Source organism: Leucoraja erinacea, chromosome 3 (assembly GCF_028641065.1).
Source record: "Leucoraja erinacea ecotype New England chromosome 3, Leri_hhj_1, whole genome shotgun sequence".
NCBI lineage: Eukaryota > Metazoa > Chordata > Chondrichthyes > Rajiformes > Rajidae > Leucoraja > Leucoraja erinaceus.
In genome coordinates, this window is record NC_073379.1 from 68,103,404 (window position 1) to 68,128,599 (window position 25,196).

General features: G+C 39.0%; 1 protein-coding gene across 1 annotated transcript in view; it reads left to right on the forward strand.

Annotated features, from left to right (window-relative positions):
* sptlc1 (serine palmitoyltransferase, long chain base subunit 1) overlaps positions 1-23,444 on the forward strand; it is a 30,833-nt gene extending 7,389 nt beyond the window's left edge. The window contains exons 2-15 of the mRNA XM_055632855.1: positions 949-1,056; positions 1,151-1,245; positions 2,096-2,189; positions 2,515-2,587; positions 5,197-5,329; positions 6,635-6,764; positions 6,874-6,963; positions 7,144-7,251; positions 8,356-8,451; positions 9,161-9,257; positions 9,636-9,690; positions 10,632-10,749; positions 16,248-16,321; positions 21,687-23,444. Coding sequence (XP_055488830.1) covers positions 949-1,056; positions 1,151-1,245; positions 2,096-2,189; positions 2,515-2,587; positions 5,197-5,329; positions 6,635-6,764; positions 6,874-6,963; positions 7,144-7,251; positions 8,356-8,451; positions 9,161-9,257; positions 9,636-9,690; positions 10,632-10,749; positions 16,248-16,321; positions 21,687-21,783 — 1,368 coding nt within the window. The 3' untranslated portion in view covers positions 21,784-23,444. The remainder of the gene's footprint in view (positions 1-948; positions 1,057-1,150; positions 1,246-2,095; positions 2,190-2,514; positions 2,588-5,196; positions 5,330-6,634; positions 6,765-6,873; positions 6,964-7,143; positions 7,252-8,355; positions 8,452-9,160; positions 9,258-9,635; positions 9,691-10,631; positions 10,750-16,247; positions 16,322-21,686) is intronic.
* The last annotated feature ends 1,752 nt before the right edge of the window (positions 23,445-25,196 follow it).

Below are 25,196 nucleotides of genomic sequence, written 5' to 3' on the forward strand. Positions count from 1 at the left end.
TTTTTGATTTCTATGTAGATAATTCATTGATAGTTATGAGTCCTTATTCCAAGAAGTACACCAGTGCACTTCACATTTGGTCTTTGGAACTTGTATATGAGCTGCGCACTAAGTTGCACTCTCTAATGTGAGGATTCATGTAAGCTGGAGTGAGTAGGCCTCACCTGATGAACTGGCTATTGCTGCAAAGGTGACGTGTAAAGTCCTCACCAGGCTGGCTTTAAAAGAGTCAAACGATTCATTTATCGTCAAGTGTAGAATTCCACAGCAATTTAACTGGATGTTATATTTTACTTCATAATTAAGCATCTGCTTAAGTGACATTTAATAAACATCCAAGGTTGTAAATTAATGCTTTGGAGATTTTGTGTGGATTACAATGATGGAATGAGATGCTGTTGCTTTTGTGATTTAGAGAATTACGTATATGGACCATTCTTTGGAAAGTGAACCCAAATGTCACACACGTAACCAGATGGCATCACATAAAGTAGCACATTAAAAAATTCTTGTGAGAGATTAATCTTATTCATTGCTATTTTCCTATAACAGAACTATAATGTGTGTCTGCTAAAGATATGAACATTCTAGCTTTTTTTTTAAATACACAGTTTGTAAGATAAAACATGAAAAAATGCTTCTGTGTGATGTCACACACGTGACCAGTCATATGCGACCTCTGACCCTTAACAAACATTGTCAGCATAACATAAAAATGTCACTTGATAAACTTACAAAAAAAATATGAATCATATATACAGTACACAACAATGTACCTGTATTAGAAGAGATGAATTCCACAATTTTTCATATTTTTGGTTACTCACTAGACTAAGAATGGGCCATATGCAGAACAATACAAGATATTGCACCACATTTGTCACAAGAAGGAGATATTTGCTCAAATAATGTTTTTCAATTAATCGTCGATTTTTTTTGTGTCCTTAGGCTCCAGCATACCATCTGATTCTGGAAGGAATTCTTATTTTGTGGATAGTGAGATTACTTTTCTCCAAAACGTACAAACTTCAGGAGCGTTCTGATCTTACAGAAAAGGTAATCAAGCAGATTTTAACAATAAAAAATAAAAAAACACACATTTTTGGGTAGTGCAACATCTTGTAATTCTAAATGTCTTCTTCCCTAACAGGAAAAAGAAGAGCTTATTGAGGAATGGCAGCCAGAGCCACTTGTGCCACCGATGTCAAAAGACCATCCCGCCCTCAACAATAACATTGTCTCAGGGTAGGTAAAATAATGCATTGCTGAAAATGTTATCCATTATCATAATAATTATTTTGGTTTAACTCGTAATTGACAAAGATCAGTGGAAAAAAACATTTTTCTAAATATGCATTTAAAACTTTTATATTTTAAGCACCTATTCTTAATATTTTACTTATTAAAAGTTGTTATTTACTGCTCTGCTGAGCCAAAGGAACTGGGAAGGTCCCAGGCACATGGATAGGAAAGTGTTAAAGAGGTCTACAGGGATTTGGGCCAAACGCAGGCAAATGGGACTAGCTTAGATGGGGCATCTTGGTCGGCATGGAAGAATTAGGTCAAAGGATGTGTTTCCATGCCGTATAATTCTGATTCTAAGAATAAAGCCTTATCTGTGGTATGTTAGCTGATCTATGTCAGACATGTATTAAAACCAGCTTCAGCCCCTTGGGTTCTGGAGCCCACAGAGACTCAATTATCATACTTGCTTTGTGACCTTGAATGATCCCTGACGTGTTTGAAGCAAAGAATGAGGCTGAGGAGAAATTATTTTACTTGCAGAATACGGCCAAGGCTTAAATTATTGCCTTCAGGAAATAGGAAAGGAAGAAATTTGCAACAACAAACAAGAAAATCCATCATCAGAATGTCATTTTCTCAGTTAATGAGTTGATAAAATCAGTATATTTAATTCTAAAGCATGAGGTTTGCTCTGTTTTCTACCAGTTTAATTTGGAATGTCTCTTTGAATTAAAATTTTGTTTCAAACTAATCTAAACTTCTCTATAACCATACAACGCTTAAGGGTTATACTTTATTTTGGTCTGGGCTTTCTCTGACGTTTGCAAATTTTATTTTTTATTACTTTCAGTCCTCCAACACACAACATAGTGGTTGATGGCAAAAAATGCATAAACCTCGCGACCTTCAATTTTCTTGGATTGCTAGACAATGAAAAAGTCAAGGTGAGTATTTTGCTGTTGGTCCAAGCGAAAAATATGCTTTTATATTAAGCATATGTCACAAAAAGAAGGGAATTGGTGATTAATAAATGACTGTTAAAATGGACTTCATTGTAGTGGAATTGCTGAATGGGATATTTCTACATAGGGACTGTGTAATTTCTGGAGCAAATGAAGGCTCAAAAATAATGGGTGTAGTGTGCATATTTCCAATTGCAATTTCCTGGTAATGCTACACTCTAGCTTATAAACTAAATCATATAATTTAAATGTTGAATCCTTAGAATTTACTTCTGTTTTTGAAAAATACATCTTTGTTCCTGCACAGAATGCGGCTTTAGCTTCATTGAAAAAATATGGTGTTGGTACCTGTGGACCCAGGGGGTTTTATGGAACATTTGGTAAGTTTAAACTTTTTATAACTAATTAAGTGGAAGTATCTCACTTTTTCTGTTTGCAAATCTGTTCATGAACAGAATATTTTAGAACCAGTCGTTTTCCAAAATCACTTTATAATTGAAAACAATCTTATATGATTTAGTAATGTGATTTAGAAATGGGCTTTCTTTGATGTCAACCTGTTGGTCTAGGATCAACCATCAAAGAGAATGTGACAATGGATTAGGCTGGCTCCTATCCACAATAGACCTCTATTTATCAGACCCAATTAACTGCCTTTTAACATTTTTTATTTTAATGTTCTTTCCAAAATCTTTACATGACTTCAAATTAAATGATGGTTTCATCATTGAGCAATGTAAGTTATTTATCAGAAAAAAAATTAATTTCCTGTGAGTTTATCCAGGACTGGTTTTAGACTCTAGAGTGCCGAATGAATGAAACAAGCTGTCTATATTGCCAATAAAAATCTTCATGAGGTATGGTGGCAGTGTACTGGTTAGTGTACTGCACTGATGGCCTATTATATTATATACGTCAGTGGTGGAATTTAATTTCAGTTAATAGGCTGGAATTTTATAAAACGTAGTCTTCAGGAAGGGTGATAATAAACCTACCGGATTATTATGAAAATCTATGGTTTATTAATTTCCTTGTTCAGAAATCTCTTGTCCTGGCATGGCTGGGACTTCAGACTTACCCATGTAATAATTGGCACCAAAATGTCACCTTGAAATGTTATAGCTGCCAAGAGTAAGATATTTTATTGCTTGGGCAGAGTTCTTTCATCTCCAAAGCAATTCTTTCTCCTGTACAGAGGATGAACAGCCAGTAATCTTGCTAGGTAGCTCTGCTATAATGCGAATTGGATGTAACATGAGTGATGAATTAGGGAACACTATTTGTATTGAAGCTCTTGCTCCTTTCCCTGATTTACACGACAATGTTTTTAAAGTGCTATTTTCGATACTCCGAGGCTTCTTAGAAACCCAACAATCATGTTGCAGCAGAACTACCTGTATTTTGTGTTTCAATGTTGAAAATATTACTAATTGATCTGTACAATCATATCATCAACAAAAATTGACATTTGTGTGGTACAACACCCAATGGCAATTCATGTGAACGCTATCCAGTAATCTTTAGTAGCACGTTTTATGAGGAAACAACATAGCATTTTATCAAAAACTTAGTCAAACAGGTGGTTTTAAAAGCGAATGTTAAGGTGTGGTGAAATTTAGGGAAGGGAATTCTGAGTTGGTCTTAGACAATTGAAAGCTGTCACTAATGATGTAGCGGTTTAAAAATCAATGAGGTTTTTTATTTTCACTTTTTGAAAGTCATGGATGTTCAATTTGCAAAAATCAGAGGAGAACAGAAATCACACAGTGGGGGGCAATTTTTTGAATGAAGAATAAAGGTAAACAATAAATGTATCATTCGAGATCCCTAAATGCAGGCATCAAGGTTTCTCAGTTTTTTGTTTTTATTCACTACTTTAACACTATTTGTTGGCAGAAACAGTGGAAATGGTGACATGGCTCTGGTCAAACAGCAATGCAAAAGATAAAAGTTATATATTAATTATATTTTTGAAAAGAAAATTCAAAATAACACACATTATTGTTTGAACATATTTTATTTTTCTCTGATTACTACTAGACTTTGGCCCTGTCATGATTTCAGCTCCCAATTCTCCTTGAAATGACAACTAGTGATCTCTGGGTGATGAAGCCGAGTTTTAGTTAAAAATATAAGAAGATATTAAATTGGTTTCTGGGCTAGCTTACAGCTTATATTTAGTGTCAAATTAGGCTTGCCTTAGGTTGCGGTGTGTGTGAGATAATAAATCCTATAACATTGTCTCCCAAGTGAGGAAGTGACAGAGAGGAAGAGAGACATAGCTAGTCACATCTTTGTAAACAAATGACCTATGTTTATGAGCGACCAAATGACAGAGGAAGCAGCGAAAAGAGCTAGGGTGGTCTATTTGGAGATAAAATGACCTAAAGCAAATGGCCAATGTTTTTAGTATATCTTGTACCATGTAAACAAAAGGTTTGATGTGATGCATTCTGTGGAAACCTTTTCCTGTACCTCTGACCATGACTAATGTCTGTGGAATGTGCTAAGGGGACAAAAAAACCCTATTTAAGGCAATGTAATTCTGTTGTTCAGAGAAGGTGGCTGAGCACAGTCAAGTGTCTGTGTTGGCACTTGACTGGAGTTCTCCCTCCCTTCCATCGGCCGTTGTTAAGTAAAGTTTTGAACTGGTCTACCAAACAGTTTGTGTGGTGTCTGTTTATTAAGAAGCGAACCTGGTTTAGTAGTTATAAAAGTAACTTTTTCATGGGGATACATTTTTCTTTCCCCTTCTATTGACTATATTGGTGCTGTATATAAATTGTCAACTGCTGAGTATTGGTAAAAAAAACTAATTATTATAATTGTACACCTTTAGTCCATCAAGCCCTATTCCAGTGACTTGCTATCAAATATGGTTTATCTCTAAATTAGGAATATCTTCAAATTGCTTTATGAACCAGCCATAATTTGACAGTTAAGTGTATACTTACCAGCATCTTTTTCTTCATCGCTTTCTTTTCATTAGATGTTCATTTAGAATTGGAAGACAGAATTGCCAAGTTTATGAGAGCAGAAGAAGCTATTATTTATTCCTATGGATTTGCCACAATTGCCAGCGCCATTCCAGCCTACTCAAAGAGAGGAGATCTTGTATTTGTGTAAGTCTTTTCCTATTTAATTTGAACCTTATATATGCCTATAAGTAAATTAAGTTTTCCCCATAACAAGCCCAGCTGGGAGAAATAAAGTAATAGGTGATACAAACTTTAAAACTAGATTTTTATTTAGACCTTTGGCAGTGAAATTTGAATGAAATTTAATTTAACATCCTTCCCTCAACAAATCTCCACACAAATTCCACTCATTACTGAACAGCGCAGTACTTTGAAATGTTGGCAAATTTCTATACAACCCTTCAGGTCATTTTGCAGAATATTATGATGGAAATAAATGAGCCCAGCAGCATACTTTGTTTAATTACATGTAAATTTGGCAGGAGTTGACTTTATTTAAGTTATGAACAGAGCCGAAAGAAACTGAGTATGCTTTCCCGGGGGGTAGAAGAGGTAAAAAGGAACATGATTGAGGAACATAAAATTATGAGCGATTAGATAGACTGCAGGAAATCTTTCCCTACATCGGAAATAGACAAAATCACAAGACATTAAATTTAGTGTAAGGAGTAAGGGATTTTGTGGAGATTTGAGGGAAGCTTTTTCATCCAGAGAGTGATGAGTACCTGGAATACACTGCTAGTGACAATGGTGGAAGCAGAATTGCTGACAACATTTAAGAAGTATCCAGACAAGCATTTGAACCAGGTTACACAGAAAAGCTGGAGAAACTCAGCGGGTGCAGCAGCATCTATGGAGCGAAGGAAATAGGCAACGTTTCGGGCCGAAACCCTTCTTCAGACATCTTGGCATAGAAAGCTATGAACCCATTGCAGGAAGATTAGCTTAATATGTGTGTGTCTCCAATGGTCATGTGTATGTGGTGGGCAGCTAGTCCTGTTTTCTTGCTTTACGACTTTATTTATTGATCAAAAGATGCTCTGTATAGAGTGCAAAGGAAATTTGCCATAATGTTGCCTGGGATAGGGTGTTTCAGCTCTGGGTTTGTTTTCCTTGGAGCAGTAGAAACTGAGAGGAGAGTTGATTGAGATACACAAAATTATGAGGGACTCTGAGAAGGTAGGTAATGATAAATTAGTCCCCATAGGAGAGGTGCTTTTTAGTTTAAATGGTTACCTTAGATGGTTATTCTTGTGATTGTAAATTGATGAAGCAGTGGCAGAAAACAAATTGAGAACAGTATTAACCCAGACTGACGAGAAAGATAAATCTGCATGAAAAACTAATGTATCCATTAAGTTATTTTGATTAGAATGTTTGTGGTGAAACATCTTGGATCATCTGCACTATTAGAGGACAATGCATTTTGATGCGTTAAACGTGTTACAGGGATGAAGCTGCGTGCTTTGCTATTCAAAAAGGCTTGCAAGCTTCCCGTAGCAGCATAAAATATTTTAAGCACAATGACATGGATGACCTGGAACGACTACTGAAAGAACAGGAGCTTGAAGATCAGAAGGTAAGGTGCATCTAAGCCAATTGGAATAAAATAGAACAAGCTTGTTTCAAAGGTTCTCCATCTTTTGCTGAATGTTTTTTTTAAATCCCATGTAAAATTATTTTTCCAGAATCCACGTAAAGCTCGGGTAACCAGACGATTTCTTCTAGTGGAAGGATTGTATATGAACACTGGATGCATTTGTCCTCTCCCAGAACTGGTAAGTGAAAACCGTTTAGGGAAAATAAAAGATGGCTTGTGAGAGAGGGCAGAAGTAAGATCAGTAATGTAACGGAAACTGAAAACATTTTGTATATTTTCAATGCCTTAAACTCATGTATCTTCTACCAGGATTATTTCTAAATCATTAAAATATCCTTTCATATCCCTTGCTGACCAGGTCAAACTGAAATACAAATACAAAGTGCGAATATTCTTAGAAGAAAGTCTGTCCTTTGGGGTTCTAGGGGAGCATGGACGAGGTGTAACTGAACATTTTGGGGTGAATGTAAGTTGTTTTTTTCTTGTAATATGTGATTTGCAAATTGTGCATAACTTTGACACCATTGATATAACAACATGAGATTAAATTGTTGCACCAGCAATCTAATGTGTAGTAATGATGCTAGGACACCATAGCAGCATGCAATTTGATTTCTGTTTCATTAAAAATAATCTGGAAATATAAATCTGGTATAATTGCCTATTTAGGCAAGCAACTAAATTATTAGCTACTGGTTTGTTAATGGCTTGCAGTGAGAGTAATCTGTTCTCTGCCCTTGACCGTTGCAGACATTTAAAGGGTAAGTAGCTAAATTGTTGAATGATATAAAAATCCAGGACAATGAATAACTGGGACAAAAGAGGAGTACTGGGCAGATCAGCAATGATCATTTTGAATGATGTGGCAGGCCTGGGGGCTTTAGTGGCCTACTAGTGGTTCATATTTTCGGTTGCGTTTTTATGACCTAGACCTAGAATCGAGCTGTGTAGATGCCTGCCATTTGTAACACTATACCTTTGCTGTTCTTTTTGAAATAACTATCTAACTAATACTAGAGTCGTGCAAAAATCCTATAGCCCTGCAAGTAGTTGACTCTTGCCCTGTACCAACAAGGTTAAGGAAAGACCAAAATGATCTATGAAGTGCCTTGATCAAATTAAACACCCTGGAATGAACTAGACTAGTTAAAGAAGATCCAGACCATCACATCAATGCAAAGCTAATAAATGGGGTTTGCCAACTTTGCAAACATCTTGAGAAAAGATCCAATCTCATGCTTCTGTGATAGAACCCCCATTGTGTTGACTAGTTACTTCAGTCAATCTCCGACCTGACGGGAAGCCATGACTGATAGTCTGAAGAATAGTCTGGAATCGAAATGTCCTTCTCTCCACATATGCTGCTTGGCCCGCTGAGTTACTCCAGCATTTTGTGTCTATCTTCATCTAATAGGTGAAGCAGGATTAGAGGGTGTGATATTTTCTTATTAAGGCCATGAGCCAATGTATTGCCTTTGTATTTTTTTGACTTTGTATAGCTTCTAATAGAAATTTTTATGTAGCAGCAAATATATTTCATGATTTTTCTTTCCCAATGAAAATACAACAGATTGATGACATTGACCTTATAAGTGCAAACATGGAGAACTCGTTGGCTTCCATTGGAGGATTCTGCTGTGGAAGATCCTTTGTTATTGATCATCAAGTAGGTATTGATCATCAAGTAGCTGTTGCATTGAAACATCTTTTTTTTCCAAAGCCTTGACCCAGATGTCAGCCCACTGCCAACTAAGTATCACCATTAGCCTATCTACATTTTTAAAGAACAGTTATTTGAGAGACAGCAGAAGATAAAACAGTGCCCAGTTGGGAAGAAAATTGTCAGGAAAGAGTAAATATGTCCTAATCTTAAATTATCATAAAATTTATTGCTTTAGACTTTAAAGATACAGTGTGGAAATTGGCCCTCCGGCCAAACAAGCCCGATCAGTGATCACCCTGCACACTAGCGCGATCCTACAATTTACACTAGGGACAAGGGACAATTTACAGAAGCCAATTAACCTACAAACTTATACCTCTTTGGAGTGTGGGAGGAAACCCACCCGGTCATCAGGGAGAACCATTGCCATGACATTGTAGAAAGTACAAGCGCTTACTTTATGTAAAACAAATTATTTTTTGTTCCCATTTTGAAGATATGATCTTCCAAGGCAAAGGCAATAAATGTACTAATTTAGCTTAAACCAGGTATATGCGGCATTTTGTGTGGAGACCCAAATTCTTTCTATGTAATCTCTTAGGGTTGAATGGGCTTTTAATCAACGGGTTTGTTTTCCTGAATTCATAAGCATACTTTTGAACTGAGTTTGCTAACGATGAATTTCAATTAATTGTATTGTCTTTATCTGCAGCGCCTTTCTGGACAAGGCTATTGTTTCTCAGCATCTTTGCCACCTATGCTTGCCTCTGCTGCTATTGAGGGTCTCAACATAATGGAGGATGATCCAGGTATTGTAGGAGTACCGCGGTAATAATCTTACACATTGATTTATCCACTTCATGATATTTGTTAATTTGTAATTGCAGCTGTATAATGAAGAGAAAACATTAGCTATAAATTACATTTTTTCCTACAAAAATGAAGATGCCAAATATAGAATCATGATTGTGTTGTATTATTGTGCAGCCGTTCAAGGCATCCTTTGTAAATTAATCATATTTGTGGACAGAAAATATAAATTGTGGATAGAAGAAAAAAAAGATTTTGTTTTCATTTTGAGAAAAAATATCTTCACAATTTGTAGTCAGAATGCTATATTTTAAATTCTGTTTTGAAGATTTAAATATTTGTTTAACGTAAGATACAAATTCTAAAATGTTTTTCAGATATTTTCAGATTATTAAGCCAAAAATGTCACCGAATTTATAGTGCATTGCAGGGGTAAGTGCATATTTGTTAATTAACTGTTAGTAAATAGGATGCATTTTGTTTTGACAACTGCTTATATTTAGAATCTTCAGTATCACTATGTTTCTTTTTTTGTTTATTATTTACCTGCAACTTAATTTAAATAGCAAATTATTTCCTTTTGTGAGCTTCAAGCTCTTTTCCACCAAGAATAAAGGATAGACCAAGAGCATGTGTGCAGGAAGGAACTGCAGATGCTGGTTTATACCGAAGATAGACACAAAATGCTAGAGTAACTCAACAGGTCAGGCATCATCTTTGGAGAGTAGAATGGGTGACGTTTCGGATCGAGACCTTCGGACCAGAACATTTGGCCGGCTACAGGAGAATCTACATGAATTTTCTTTGATACAGTAATATTGTTTCTAAAAAGAGATCTTGTTTTAAAAATGAATGGTGCCCAGGAAAGCCAAGGGAAGTAAACTTTATCTGACTAGACTATTATTTAGCCTATTTTGGAAGGTTGGTCTTGGAATAAACTCGTAGTTACGTACGGGTTGGCTTAAATTCAATACTGTCCAACTAGATGAAAACAAGATCAACTGGACAAAACTGAATGTAATGTAGAACTTCATCAAAATGTGGTTGAGTAGTTAATGTTAACAAAAGAGTCAAGGGCCTGTCCCACTTGGGCGTCATTTGCACGTCAATTACGTGACATCATTTACGCGCCACGGCACAATGATGTGCGCATGGCGTGCATTACGCCCGCATGGTGCGTAGTGATGGAGACATTGATGCATGGTCGCGCGCGGTGCCCTAGGATTTTGGGATTCACCCGTGTGACGCGCAAATGACGCCAAAGTGGGACAGGCCCTTTACTCTCCCACCTTGCTGCATCTTTTGGCAGTTCAGATGACTGGATTATGGAATTATGGTGGTTTATTTAATATTGATATATTTTATCATTACAGTATCCCTGGTTTGAAACTTGTGGGCGAATCATTTTCTCCGGCCTGTCATTTGCAGCTGGCAAAAAGCAGAGGATCACGAGAAATTGATGTGAAATTATTGCAAGAGATTGTTAATTATGTAAGTGTTTCTTTCTGCAACATAGAAACCTAGACATAGAAAATAAGTGCAGGAGTGGGCCATTCGCCCTTCGAGCCAGCACCGCCATTCAATATGATCATGGCTGATCATCCTAAATCAATATCCCATTCCTGCTTTCTCCCCATATCCCTTGATTCTGTTTGCCCTAAGAGCTATATCTAACTCTTGAAGATATCCAATGAATTGGCCTCTACTGCCGTCTGTGTCGGAGAATTCCACAGATTCACAACTCTCTGGGTGAAAAGATTTTTCCTCATCTCAGTCTTAAATGGCTTGCCCCTTATTCTTAAACAGTGACCCCTGGTTCTGGACTCCCCCAACATCGGGAACAATCGGCAACAATGATACATAAATATTTAACATTTTAATTTACTATCTTAAAACATTGTGCACACTATTTTATGAAATATATCTTACAACATCAAGTTTTGTTATAATGGTAAACAATTTCTTGGTTTTGAATCTTTGTGAAATTATGTTGATCTAATCATTACTGTTAACAGTTAGTCATGTTTAAAGGGAACCTGCCATGACCACCACTATTACAATGGGGATTTATGATGCTTGACTTGGACATGTCTCTGCAGTGGCCTCCATAATGTATGGGATAAAGACCCGTCATTTATTTATTTGCCTCTGTACTCCACAATTTGAGATTTGTAATAGAAAAAAAATCACGTATTTAAAGTGCACATTGTCAGATTTTAATAAAGGCCATTTTTATACATTTTGGTTTCACTATGTAGAAATTACAGCAGTGTTTATACATAGTCCCCCCATTTTAGGGCACCATCATTTTTGGTACACAGCAATAGATATGACCTCCGGAAGTCCATCAGGAAAGCCAAGAGAGTCTACAGGGACAAAGTGGAATCTAATTACTACAGCTCTGACCCGAGACGCATGTGGAGTGAATTACGTTGCATCACGGATTACAATGGGAAAAACAGGAGCACTGTCCAGCCTACCGGTTCGCTCCCGGACGAGCTTAACACCGTCTATGCCCAGTTCGATGCAGACAACACAGAGCCCACCATGAGTCCACAGGTGTGCAGGGGGACTACCTCACTGACCCTACAAACGGCAGACGTGAGGCGGTCCTTCAAAAAGGTCAATGACCGCAAAGCTCCGGGGCCGGAAGGTATTCCAGTGCGGGCTCTCAGGGCGTGCGCTGATCAACTGGCAGAGGTGTTCACCAACATCTTCAACCTCTCCCTGAGTCAGTCTGTGGTTCCCACTCCCTTCAAAGTATCCATCATTGTTCCTGTTCCAAAGAAACCATTAATCTCCTGTTTAAATGACTACCGTCCTGTCACACCAGTCATCATGAAGTGCTTCGAGCAGCTAATCAAAACTCACATCTGCTCCTCTCACCCTGACACCTTGGACCCTCTTCAGTTTGCGTATAGACCTAACAGGGCCACGGATGATGCCATCGCCATGGCAACTCACACTGCGCTCACCCACCTGGACAAAGGGAATACATTTGTGAGAATGCTCTTCATTGACTACAGCTCGGCATTCAACACTATCATTCCCCTCAAAACTCGTCCCCAAGCTCCTTGATCTTGGACCTGAGACCTCCATCTGCGGCTGGATATTCGACTTCCTGACGAGCAGGCCCCAAGCGGTGAGAATTGGCAGCCACACCTCTTCCTCACTGATCCTCAACACAGGCGCACCACAGGGCTGTGTGCTCAGTCCTCTCCTGTACTCCCTGTTCAAGCATGACTGTACTGCTAAGCACAGCTCCAACATCATCTTAACGTTTGCTGACGACACGACCATCCTAGGCCTCATCACAGACAATAATGAGATGGCCTATAGAGAGGAGGTAAAGGCACTAGACAGCTGGTGCCAGAAAATAACCTCTCTCCCAATGTCAGCAAAACTAAAGAGATGATCGTGGACTAGTAGATTAGTATACAAACTTAAAGCACACGGTATTGGGGGTTCAGTATTGATGTGGATAGAGAACTGGCTGGCAGACAGGAAGCAAAGAGTAGGAATAAACAGGTCCTTTTCACAATGGTAGGCAGTGACTAGTGGGGTACCTCAAGGCTCAGTGCTGGGACCCCAGCTATTTACAATATATATTAATGATTTGGACGAGGGAAGTAAATGCAACATCTCCAAGTTTGCAGATGACACAAAGCTGGGGGGCAGTGTTAGCTATGAGGAGGATGCTAGGAGGCTGCAAGGTGACTTGGATAGGCTGGGTGAGTGGCCAAATGCATGGCAGATGCAGTATAATGTGGATAAATGTGAGGTTATCCACTTTGGCGGCAAAAACAGGAAAGTAGACTATTATCTGAATGGTGGCCGATTAGGAAAAGGGGAGATGCAACGAGACCTGGGTGTCATGGTACACCAGTCATTAAAAGTAGGCATGCAGGTGCAGCAGGCAGTGAAGAAAGCGAATGGTATGTTAGCATTCATAGCAAAATGATTTGAGTATAGGAGCAGGGAGGTTCTACTGCAGTTGTATAGGGTCTTGGTGAGACCACACCTGGAGTATTGCGTGCAGTTTTGGTCTCCTAATCTGAGGAAAGACATTCTTGCCATAGAGGGAGTACAGAGAAGGTTCACCAGACTGATTCCTGGGATGTCAGGACTTTCATATGAAGAAAGACTGGATAGACTTGGCTTGTACTCGCTAGAATTTAGAAGATTGAGGGGGGATCTTATATAAACTTACAAAATTCTTAAGGGGGTTGGACAGGCTAGATGCAGGAAGATTGTTCCCGATGTTGGGGTAGTCGAGAACAAGGGGTCACAGTTTAAGGATAATGGGGAAGTCTTTTAGGACCGAGATGAGAAAAAACATTTTCACACAGAGAGTGGTGAATCTCTGGAATTCTCTGCCACAGAAGGTAGTTGAGGCCAGTTCATTGGCTATATTTAAGAGGGAGTTAGATATGGCCCTTGTGGCTAAAGGGATCAGGGGGTATGGAGAAAAGGCAGGTACAGGATACTGAGTTGGATGATCAGCCATGATCATATTGAATGGCGGTGCAGGCTCGAAGGGCCGAATGGCCTACTCTTGCACCTATTTTCTATGTTTCTACGAAAGGAGACAGCAGAGGAGTGGACACGTCCCTATCCACATCGGTGATGCTGAGGTTGAAAGGGTCAGCAGCTTCAAGTTCCTCAGTGTGCACATCACTGAGGACCTCTCTTGGACACTGCACACGGACACAATAACTAAGAAAGCCCGCCAGCTCTTTTTCCTGAGAAGACTGAGGAAGTCTGTCGTGAACTCCAGCATCCTCACAAACTTCCACAGTTGCACCATCGAGAGTCTGGTGACAGGCTGCATCACAGTCTGGTACAGGAACTGTTCTGCCCACAGCCACAAATCACTACAGAGAGTGGTGAAGACGGCACAGCACATCACTGGCAACTGTCTCCCGGCCATTCAGGACATTTTCCACCGGCAGTGCCTGCGGAAGGCAGACAGCATCATCAAGGACCACAACCACCCAGCACGCAGACTGTTCTTGTTGCCATCAGGCAGATGATATAGGAGCATGGCTGCACATACCACCAGACGTAAGAACAGTTTTTATCATCATGCCATCAGGCTTCTGAACTCATAAACACATCATATATGTTGATTATTTTATTTATTATTGTCTTTTATCTTAATCTCACTTTTATCTTATCTTTTTTTTACATTAATTTTATCCTTGTAATATCATTGCTGAGGTGACCCGTTGTCTTGTCAAAAACATTTCATTGTACCGTTGACCCTGTTGTAACCTACATATGACAAATAGAACTGAACTGAACTGATATCATGTAATTGAAAGTAGTCATGTTTAGTATTGTGTTGCATATCCATTGCATGAAATGACTGCTTGAAGTCTGTGATTCATGGACATCACCAGTTGCTGGGTGTCTTCTCTGGTGACGCTCTGCCAGGCCTGATTTGCAGCCATCTTTAGCTTATGCGTGTTTTGTGGGCTAGTCCCCTTCAGTTTTCTCTTCAATGCAGTTCAGATCGGGTGATTGACTTCGCCACTCAAGAATTTACTTTTTTTTAGCTTTGAAAAACTCTTTTGTTGCTTCAGCAGTATGGGATCATCGTCATGCTGTAGAATGAACCGCCGGCCAATGTGTTTTGAGGCATTTGTTTGAACTTGAGTAGATGGGATATGTCTATACCCTTCAGAATTCATTATGCTACTACCATCAGCAGTTGTATCATCAATGAAGATAACTGAGCTAGTACCTTCAGCAGCCATACATGCCCAGGCCATAACACCCCCCAACCACTGTGTTTCACAGATGAGGTGGTATGCTTTCGATCTTGGGCAGTTCCTTCTCTCCTCCATACTTTGCTCTTGCCATCACTCTGATATGTTAATCTTCGTCTCATCTGTCCACAAGACCTTTTTCCAGAACTGTGGTTGTTCTTTTAAGTTCTTCTTGGCAAACTGTAACCTGGCCATCCTATTTTTGCGGCTAACCAGTGGTTTGCATCTTGCAGTGTAGCCTCTGTATTTCTGTTCATGAAGTCTTCAGCGGACATTGGTCATTTACAAATCCACACCTGACTCCTGATGAGTGTTTCTGATTTGTCGGACAGGTGTTTGGGAATTTTTCTTTATTATAGAGAGAATTCTTCTGTCATCAGCTGTGGAGATCTTCCTTGGCCTGCCAATCCCTTTGCGATTGGTAAGCTCATCAGTGCTCTCTTTCTTCTTAATGATGTTCCAAACAGTTGATTTTGGTAAGCCTAAGATTTGGCTGATGTCTCTAACAGTTTTATTCTTGTTTCTCAGTCTCATAATGGCTTATTTGACTTTCATTGGCATAACTTTGGTCCTCATGTTGATAAACAGCAATAAAAGTTTCCAAAGGTGATGGAAAGACTGGAGGAAAGACTAGGTACTGATCGCTCTATTATACCTGGATTAAGGAGGCATTTAAACACACCTGAGCAAGTACAAACACCTGTGTAGCCATGTGTCCCAAACATTACGATGCCCTGAAATGGGGGGACAATGTAAAAACACAGCTGTAATTTCTACATGGTGAAACAAAAATGTATTAAAATGGCCTTTATTAAAATCTGTCAATGTGCACTTTAACCACATGTGATTTTTTTTCTATTACAAATCTCAAATTGTGGAGTATAGAGGCAAAAAAATAAATGGTGGGTGTTTGTCCCAAACATTATGGAGGGTACGGTAGGTATATGGCTAATACCTGAATTTGGGTATGAGTACAGGAAGGGTAATTCATATTAAAGATAATTCATATTTAAATTGCTATTTAAATATTGTGTTGGTTATATTAATGCATTTTTTATAGTTTGCCATTTTAAATTGTGGTGTAAATTTACCAAATTTACGATAAGCCCTCATAAAATATTTTTTGTATTGCTATAAGAATACTGAATCAAATAATTTTCAGTATTAAATCCTATTTTGATAGTATTGATTTGATCGTTTTTTTTTTTTCCCTAATAGTGCTTGAATCGAGGGATTGCATTAACTCAAGCCCATTATTTGGACAAGGAGGAAAAGTTTTTGCCACCACCAAGGTAAATCTTGTTTGTATTTTGTATAATAAAAATCTATTAAAAAATGCTCCTGCTTTAACCATTGTGGGATCCCCTTTTTTTGTTTTATTTATTTTCAGAGTAAATACGTACTGCCTGCTGCTTGTTCTTATATGAATAACATCAAAACCATTGAATATCATCAAATCGTGTCTTTTAAATTTTTTCCACACCAACATTTCATTTTAAGATTTTGGATACAGTTTCATGAGCACATAGTTCATACTTACAGGGGTAGCTCATTTAGGCCCTTAAGATTAATTACAATCATAGATGATCTCTAAAATCCCCATCTGTTCCATTTTCCTTGACAAAATCTACCGATTGCATTTAAAAACAATAATCAACCATGCTAGTATTTCTTTGCTGGTATCTCACAAAGGCAAGCCATTGGTCTGCAAGCCATTGGCATTATTGCTTAGGATCATTTTCTGTGTGGAATGGTTCTTTATTTCACTCGTAAAAAGCTTGACTAATGTTTGGTTTGTCCCTTAGCCTTGGGCTCTTCAGCTGATAAAAAATATTTTCACTTTCTTCATCAGTTACTCCAATGCCTTTTAAACTCACCGTGCAATCTTGTTTTAGTTTATAGACAATACAGCTGTCAAAATTGCTGGAATGTACAGGCATTGATTGTAAAAAAAAAATTCCACAAATTAATCCTTGGTCTCGGTATGTTTGTGGTAAGTTTAGATTTTTGGATATTAAGGAAATCAATGGTTGTGGTTAAATCAAGAAGATGGTACCGTGGTAAAAGGTAGGCCGTGACTTATAGAATAACAGAGCCAAATAGCCTAGTCCTGCTTCAGTTTACGTGCTTGGTTTCTTATATTGCACTTTCTCAAGACAAGTCAACTCTTACAGTGGTATAGCTTCAGACTGAAGACTTCTAGGTATAGTTTTACTAGGGCTCTGGGTAGTTGCAGCATACATTTCTATCTATTAATTCTCCATAAATAAAATGCAGTCTTTTTTGATAAATTTGAGCTTGTCCATAATCTGTACACATCTAAGTATTGGTATATTTATTTGGAAAATATTTTTTTGCTAATCTCTTGGTGAGTGAATGTATTCTCAGTTAGCTGCACTGAAATTCATTTACTGCATTCATCGACACTGCTTTTATTGCAAGCGATCTTTTGTATTAGCAGCTAACTTGGACGTGTGGGTCTCTATCTCATCGTGTCATCAATAAATGTGGAGACTTTTAAATAGTAAATCTGTGAGACAAGGTTACACAGAAGAGCTTGGCCATATTTTGTCAATGTGTCAATGTGATTATTCTTGTCTTTCAGCCAATTTCCTCGTATGGTCAATAATTTACCTTTCAATGCATGGAGCTACAATATTAACTAAGTCTATTATCAGGACTCTATCATCTGGTTTTGGAACTCAACCTGAGTTGCATCCTTTTACATTCACCTTTTTCTGTTACTTTAGTAACTTAGTCAGATAACAAATTGTTCATCAGGCATGATGTTTCCTATATACAAATCTGTAAATCCACCTGGCTCTCTGATCCAAAATCCAGTTATGTGGATCAGTGTTATTTCTTCTTTAACAGCTTTTGTGGTGGTTTGCCATGTACAATTTGCTATTGTAGTTTTTGGAATTTGCTCTGTATTAACTGATCTTGTCCCATGGGCAGAAGGTTGTGTGTTTCTAGCTAGATATGGGCCTGTTCAATGATGTTCTGCACTTTTAAAAAATTGCAGATGGATAGAATATTATGTTGAATTATTTACTCTCCCAGTAATTCATTCTACTCATTGAAAGGAAAGCAAATTTAGAGACCAACAAAAAATGTTCATTTCCTCCAGATGAACAGCAGTTTCTAGGTTTTCTTTTAATATAGAGCTGATCGTGCAGGCAGTCCTGCATTTATAAGATTTTCATTCACGCATTCACTTTGTCAAAAACTTTGAAACTTGGAACTTTGGCTCTAGTCCGCGGTGCTGGCTCGAAAGGCCGAATGGCCTCCTCCTGCTATTTTCTATATAACTTTGGCTGATAGGATGTTTTTTTCCATGTGCAACAGCAGATGGCATATAGCACCTTTTCAATGTAGAAAATGGTTCAGACTATAGATAGACACAAAGTGCTGAAGTTACTCAGCGGGTCAGGCAGCATCTCTGGCGAAAAGGATGGATGACGTTTCGGGTCGGGGCCCTTCCTCAGTCTGAAGTAGGGTGCTGACCCGAAACGTTACTCATCCTTTTTCTCCAGAGATGCTGCCTGACCCGCTGAGTTACTCCGGCACTGTCTACTTGCAGTATAAATCGGCATCTGCAGTTCCTTTCTTCACAAATGGTCCAAACCTTTGCTGAATATGTAGAAAATAAGATATATAAACAACTAAGCCGAGGTTCACAGTTACGAAAGATAACTGGAAGGTAGGTCAGAAATGTATACTTGGAAGGTTAAAAGCTGCAACGGTTAAGTTTAGTTTAGAGATACAGTGTGGATGCAGGCTCTGTGACCCACCAGGTCCACACCGACCATCAATCACGTTCTCTGATATCCCATTTTCACATCCACTCCTTACACACTATGGCCATTTTACAGGGACAAATTAACCTACAAACCTGCATTTCTTTGGAATGTGGGTGGAAACTGGAACACCCGGAGAAAACCCATGTGTCCAAGACCATACAAACTCCACACAGACAGCACCCGAGGTCAGGATTGAACCAGGGTCTCTGGCACTATGAGGCAGCAGCTCCATCAGCTACACCACTGTGCACCCAAGGGGAAGGATTGTGGGACTGAGTTATCTTAAGGCACTGCAATGGTAGGGTGAAGTGAAGCAGGCTCCAATAAAAGATCAGGATTTCAATGTTGGTGTCCTATGAAGGGTTTGTGAAGCAGAAGTGCTTTCAAATAAGTCAGAAAGGCATATCATAGTACAAAAGATGGAGTCAGTGGCAAAGATCTTTGGCTTTCCAGTTTTCAATTGTCTGAAAATATAACTTTTGCATTTTGTTCAGTCAGATAGTTTGGCTTGATCATTGTTTTGGTTATGGCACTAGGATTAATATTCTCATTAAGATTTGAAGCTTTTTTGGATTCTGGACCTATTCCAGATCCTTGTTCACAAAAAGTGAGGCTGACATTGAGGGAGTGTTACACTTTGGTGGCGACATATTTCAAATGAGATTTTAAACATCATCCCCATCAGATGAATCTATATTACTAAAAGTCTGATCTTGACCGCTTTTAGCTCGCTGTGGTGTGATTTCCGAGAGAACGCCGCCACCTACGGCCGTCATTTTTGGCCACCTCGCTCAGAGCCCCCCTCCACCTTCCAGGACCGGAGGATGTTTCCCATTGATGAAAAATCAGAGAGATATTGATGTTTTTTTTTTTTTAATTGCCATTCTCTCTGCTGCCCCTGCTGGTGGGAGGGGGGAGGGACTATAAACCCGGAAGTGGTTTGTCTCACTCAGTCTCTGCAAGATGGAGGAAGCCAGAGGATCACGTCTCTCTGAGCTCTGAATGACACTGAATACGTTAAGGGGACTCAACTGTGAGTCCCCTTAATGTGGTTTGAAAATGAAAATATGGTTGGTTTGAAGTAAAAAGGCACTGCCTGCAAATGGTTGTTTGATCCTTTGGCTTGAAGTTAAAAGGCACTACTGCAAATGGTGGTTTGGGTGCTTTGGCTTGAAGTTAAAAGGCACTACTGCAAATGGTGGTTTGGGTGCTTTGGCTTGAAGTTAAAAGGCACTACTGCAAATGATGATTTGGGTGCTTTGGCTTGAAGTTGAAAGGCACTACTGCAAATGGTGGTTTGGGTGCTTTGGCTTGAAGTTGAAAGGCACTACTGCAAATTGTGGTTTGGGTGCTTTGGCTTGAAGTTAAAGGGCACTCCTGCAAATGGTGGTTTGGGTTCTTTGGCTTGAAGTTAAAGGGCATTACTGCAAATAGTGGTTTGGGTGCTTTGGCATGAAGTTAAAAGGCACTACTGCAAATGGTGGTTTGGGTGCTTTGGGTAACTTCCTGTTTGCACTCTATATTGACTTTAGATAAAATGCTACCACTTACGGCTGTGATTTTTGGCCATCTTACTCAGTCCCCCTCCGCTCAGCAGGTGCAGAGGATTCTTCCCATCAATGAAAAATAAAAGTGTTAATAGTGTTTAAAAAATGTTGAGAATCTCTCTCCTGTCAATCATGCCATGAAGGCTACACCTTTTTCAGTGGGAGGGGGAGGGGTTATAAAGTGTGGGTGTGGCTCAGTCTCTGCATGATGGGGGAGGGAGAGGTCACGACGCTGTCTGAGCTGTGAATCAACTGAACACACTGAATGTCTACTGAACTGTGAGTTTGGTGTTTTGTGTGGTTTTATGGTGGTTTCACCCTGCATGAAATGGTATGAAGCTGCATTTGAATTTGGTGGCCTTGCACCCTGCTTGAAATGGAATGAAACTGCACGAATTTGGTGGCCTTGCACCCTGCTTGAAGTGGAATGAAACTTCACTTGAATTTGGCGGCCTTGCACCCTGCATGAAGTGGTATGAAAATGCTCTGAATTTGGTGGCCTTGCACCCTGCTGAAAGTGGTTTGAAACTGCACTTGAATTTGGTGGCCTTGCACCCTACTTGAAGTGGTTGGAAACTGCACTTGAATTCGGTGGCCTTGCACCCTGCTCGAAGTGGTAATAAACTGCTTGAATTTGTTGGCCTTGCACCCTGCTTGAAATGGAATTTCAAGGAATAGCCATGAGTCAACTGCCAGCCCACCAGCCGTGAGTGAGCTGCCAGCACATCAGGCTTGAGGGACTGAGCTGCCACCTCAAGAACCCATACCAGCGCTCCAGAAAGCCCCCCCACTGGCCACCAATATTGGCCACCAATATTGGAATTGGTGGAGAGGTGGAATATTGCGTTGGGGGACCAACCCTCCCGTGTGAACATTGGACCCAACGGGTCCCACTTAATCATATATATATATATATATATAAGACTAAGTGGGACCTTTCATCTACTTTGAGGTGATGAGTTTGGCAGTTATTCCTTTCATCCAGGCCCACATTTCTCAATCACATTGCATCGTCTGGTTATTATCACATTGCTGTTTGTTGAACTTCATGAGCCTTCGCGACACCATAAGATAAACTCCACTTGTTCAACTTTAAAATACATTGGAATTACTTGAGGTTGTGAAAATTACAATACATATAGCCATCAAATAGCAGATGATCTTACAGATGACATCAATGAAAGGTGGGAAATAACCAACAAATATTTTTCTGTATAACCATATATAAATGCAGTTAGCTCCATAAACAAGTGAACTTATTTGTATCTCTGGAATCCTTAATCTACACTTTTAATTGCCTTCCATAGTGTCCGGTTGGTGGTTACGGTAGAATTGACAGAGGAAGAATTGGACATGGCTGCAGCATTAATCAAGGAAGCATCAGAATGCATCTTGCACCAGTAGGATGGTTTGATGCTTGATTTTTGTGGACTAGAAATCACACATGGATGTCATACCCTAAAGGACCAGACTTGCAGAATATGCTGAAGGAAATCAGAACTGAAAATAAGGACGAGCGATCCACAGTAAATGAATTTAACATATTTTACTTTTTACATGTTTTGTAAAATGATGGAAATTGTACTTAAGAACCTGTGTACATTTGTTTGATAAATAAGTGCAAAAATTGATTTTCAAAGTTTGATCAGCTGAGGACCCTGATAGACTCCTCTCCAACAGTTTCTTGTCCAAAATGTTGTTTTATATTATAATAAGATTGTTCCAATATTAATGACAATTTTGTGCATATAGGTAATGGGGTAGAGTGAAATATTCTAAAGAAAACTAGATAGTATTAAATGAGAAAATGTTATAAAGATTTCTGTAAGATGTATAAGGCACTGGAATACATTGCCTATTTAAAATTGCCAACTTTATTGATAGTACTATAAAACTAATTCTGCATTTGCTGAATGAGAATTTGGCATGTCACACATTTACAGGAATTGCCCTCATTGACTCATTATCTTATTTTTAACATTACTAATCTTGCTTGATTTTTGGGATGTAGGTATCCTACGGACTACAGATGATAAACTTCAGGTTTAAAAGACATGTTGGTCGTATAACCACCCCATATTTTAAATGTGGCATGAAATGGCTTAATTTGATTGAAGCTAGACAGGGATTGTAAGGTGAAGTTGCCTAAGGAAAACCTGCTTCTGGCTGACAATGTGTCACAATATAGACCGTTCACTTATAAACCTCAATCAGGAGGAGAAGGGGCTACATTTCTCATTTCCATTTGAGTTGCAGATTAGTCCTGACGGTTTTACCTTTTCAAAGTATAGTAAAATACAGTGGAATCTAGGAGAGAATGGAGATCTTCTCTGCCCCCCTTCAATGCCCTGGCCTGTGATGTAATACTATGTGTCACACTTCCCAACAAATTAGTGTGCTTCCATCAGGATATTGCAGTGTTTCTTATAATTTGGCTTATCTGCTGATAATTTTGTTATGCAGAAATTTGCACAGTCAATTTACAGTTTGTGGTATAATGTTACAGCAGGTTACTATCAGCATCATTTTGTAGGAAACCCAGAGAAGTGTGACATTTGTGCTGTTCGGGAGATTTGTACAGAGATGTTAGTTTTGAGATGAAGTTGGTTCTATCTATTTTAATACTGGTTTACATAATTTGCAGCATGAAATGCAAGCACTGTGCATGATTTTTCAAATGCCAATGACTTTAGGAATAATTGTTGTAAAATTTTATTTAAAATTGAACGAAAATAGCAAAGGTAAAAGGCATTTTTGGTGACTGGGAAGGTTATTTTTGTCGTCTGTGCTTTTTACTGTAAATTTTATTGTGTTTCTTCATCCAGGATTCAAGAACATCGGGCCTTTCCTACCAATTATATGTCTTTTCTAGGGAATGGGCGTCTGTTTACAGATGTATTTGTTATATACCTCTGCGTATAACTGCACTGTATGTGTGCATTGGAAAATTGCACAACACTGTGAAATTGCAACTGGTATTTTCATTGGAGTTAAAATATGGGTACCATTGTAATCTCGCAGTTGACTTGCCAGCTGCACAATAAAACCAAAAATCACAAGTAAAAGTGTGGGTTTATATTTTTTATTCATATCAAAATGTGTACCAAAATAATAAAATAACTAAATACTGTCTCAAATATTGTCATTTTTAATATAGAACAGTACAGCACATTAAAAGGCACTTTGCCCCACAATGTCTGAACTGAACATAATGCCTGCATGTGATCCATATCCCTCTATTCCTTGCATATCCCACGTGTCTATCCAATAGCCTCTTAAATGCAACAATCATATTTACTTCCACCATCGCCCTTGGCAACGTGTTCCAGGCACCTACAGTTCTCTGTGTTTAAAAAAACCTTGTCCTGTGCATCTCCTATACATTTCCCCTCTCTAACCTTAACGCTATGCCCTCTAGTCTTTGGACTTTTCCACCTTTTGCAAATGGTTCTCAATGTCTATCCTCAAGTTCAAACTGTGTAATACAGTATAACACAAGCTGTATTAATGATCTTGTCATTCCTAATGATGGCATGCGTCATATCTTGGCTTTGCATATTATAGTAGAATTGCACCCTCCTCTACATTCACCAACACACCAACTGATGCTTATTGGTTTTGTCACCTCACAACAAAATCAGCTACACAAATGCTGCCAAATGTTGAATTAAACATTATTATTTTAACATTTCCTCCAAGCATGTCAATTTAATGTTGACCTTTTGGGAGTAGAATGTAAAGAGAAGTGACACCCTCTGCAGACATCTGAAATCTGACTGAAAAGGGCAAGCAAATGTCAATATCCTTAACCAACCATGAAAACATAGCAAAATTAATAATGAAAGTACTGGATAAGTGAGAGGGCAAGAACACGGACAAATAGAGAGAATAAAAAGCCAAAGTATTGGGAATTAGCTGCTAGAAGAGGTATTTGAGGCAGGTACTATCGCAACATTTAAGAAACATTAGGACAGGTACATGAATAGGACATGTTTAGAGGGATATGGGACAAATGCAGATTGGTAGGACTAGTATAGACGGGACATGTTAGCCGTTGTGGGCAAGTTGGGCCGAAGGGCCTTTTTCCACGCTGTAAGACTCTTAGGAGTCTTCTGACTCGATATTTCAAATAGTTATTTTCTAGTTCTGGATAAACTCCAGTGATTTATGAAAGGGTATTTAGATTTAATTTCAATTTCGATATAATAGTGGTTATCCTGAAGAAAAAGAATCAAGCTACTTGGAATTAAAGAACCTTGAGACCCTTTAATGGGCCTGACCTGAAACATCACGTATCCATTCCTTCCACATCTGCAGACTGACCCACTGAGTTACTCCAGCACTTTGTTTTGCTCAAGATTACAGCATCTACAGTTCCTTGTGCCTCAACTTGAGTTGCATCCAGTTCATTTGCCAAGCTGAGTATCATGTTGAAAACCAAGTATAGAATAGTTCAACAGTGCTTAATTGTCACATGTGCAAAACACAGTGAAATTCTTTTTCACATCGCCAGATTTAACATTATTTCCAAAATAATGTGCTAGGTCTGATGGAGCGGCTCCCTGGACTGTTCAGCATACCGACGTTCCTCTACTTGCCAGCCACCTTTGTACCCCTGTGCATCTCCCGTAGCTGACCTTGGGGGCTCAGAAGGTTGACTTTCTTACCGGCGTTGCTCCTTGTGGCCGTCGTCGCCAGCTCCCTCCTCTTCAGTATTACGGTCTTTCCCCTTTACAGGACGCAGCCTGCATCCGGCCGCATGGACCACCAAGTCTTTTTACGATCCACGTGGTCTTTTCGGGCGAGTTCTACCAGCG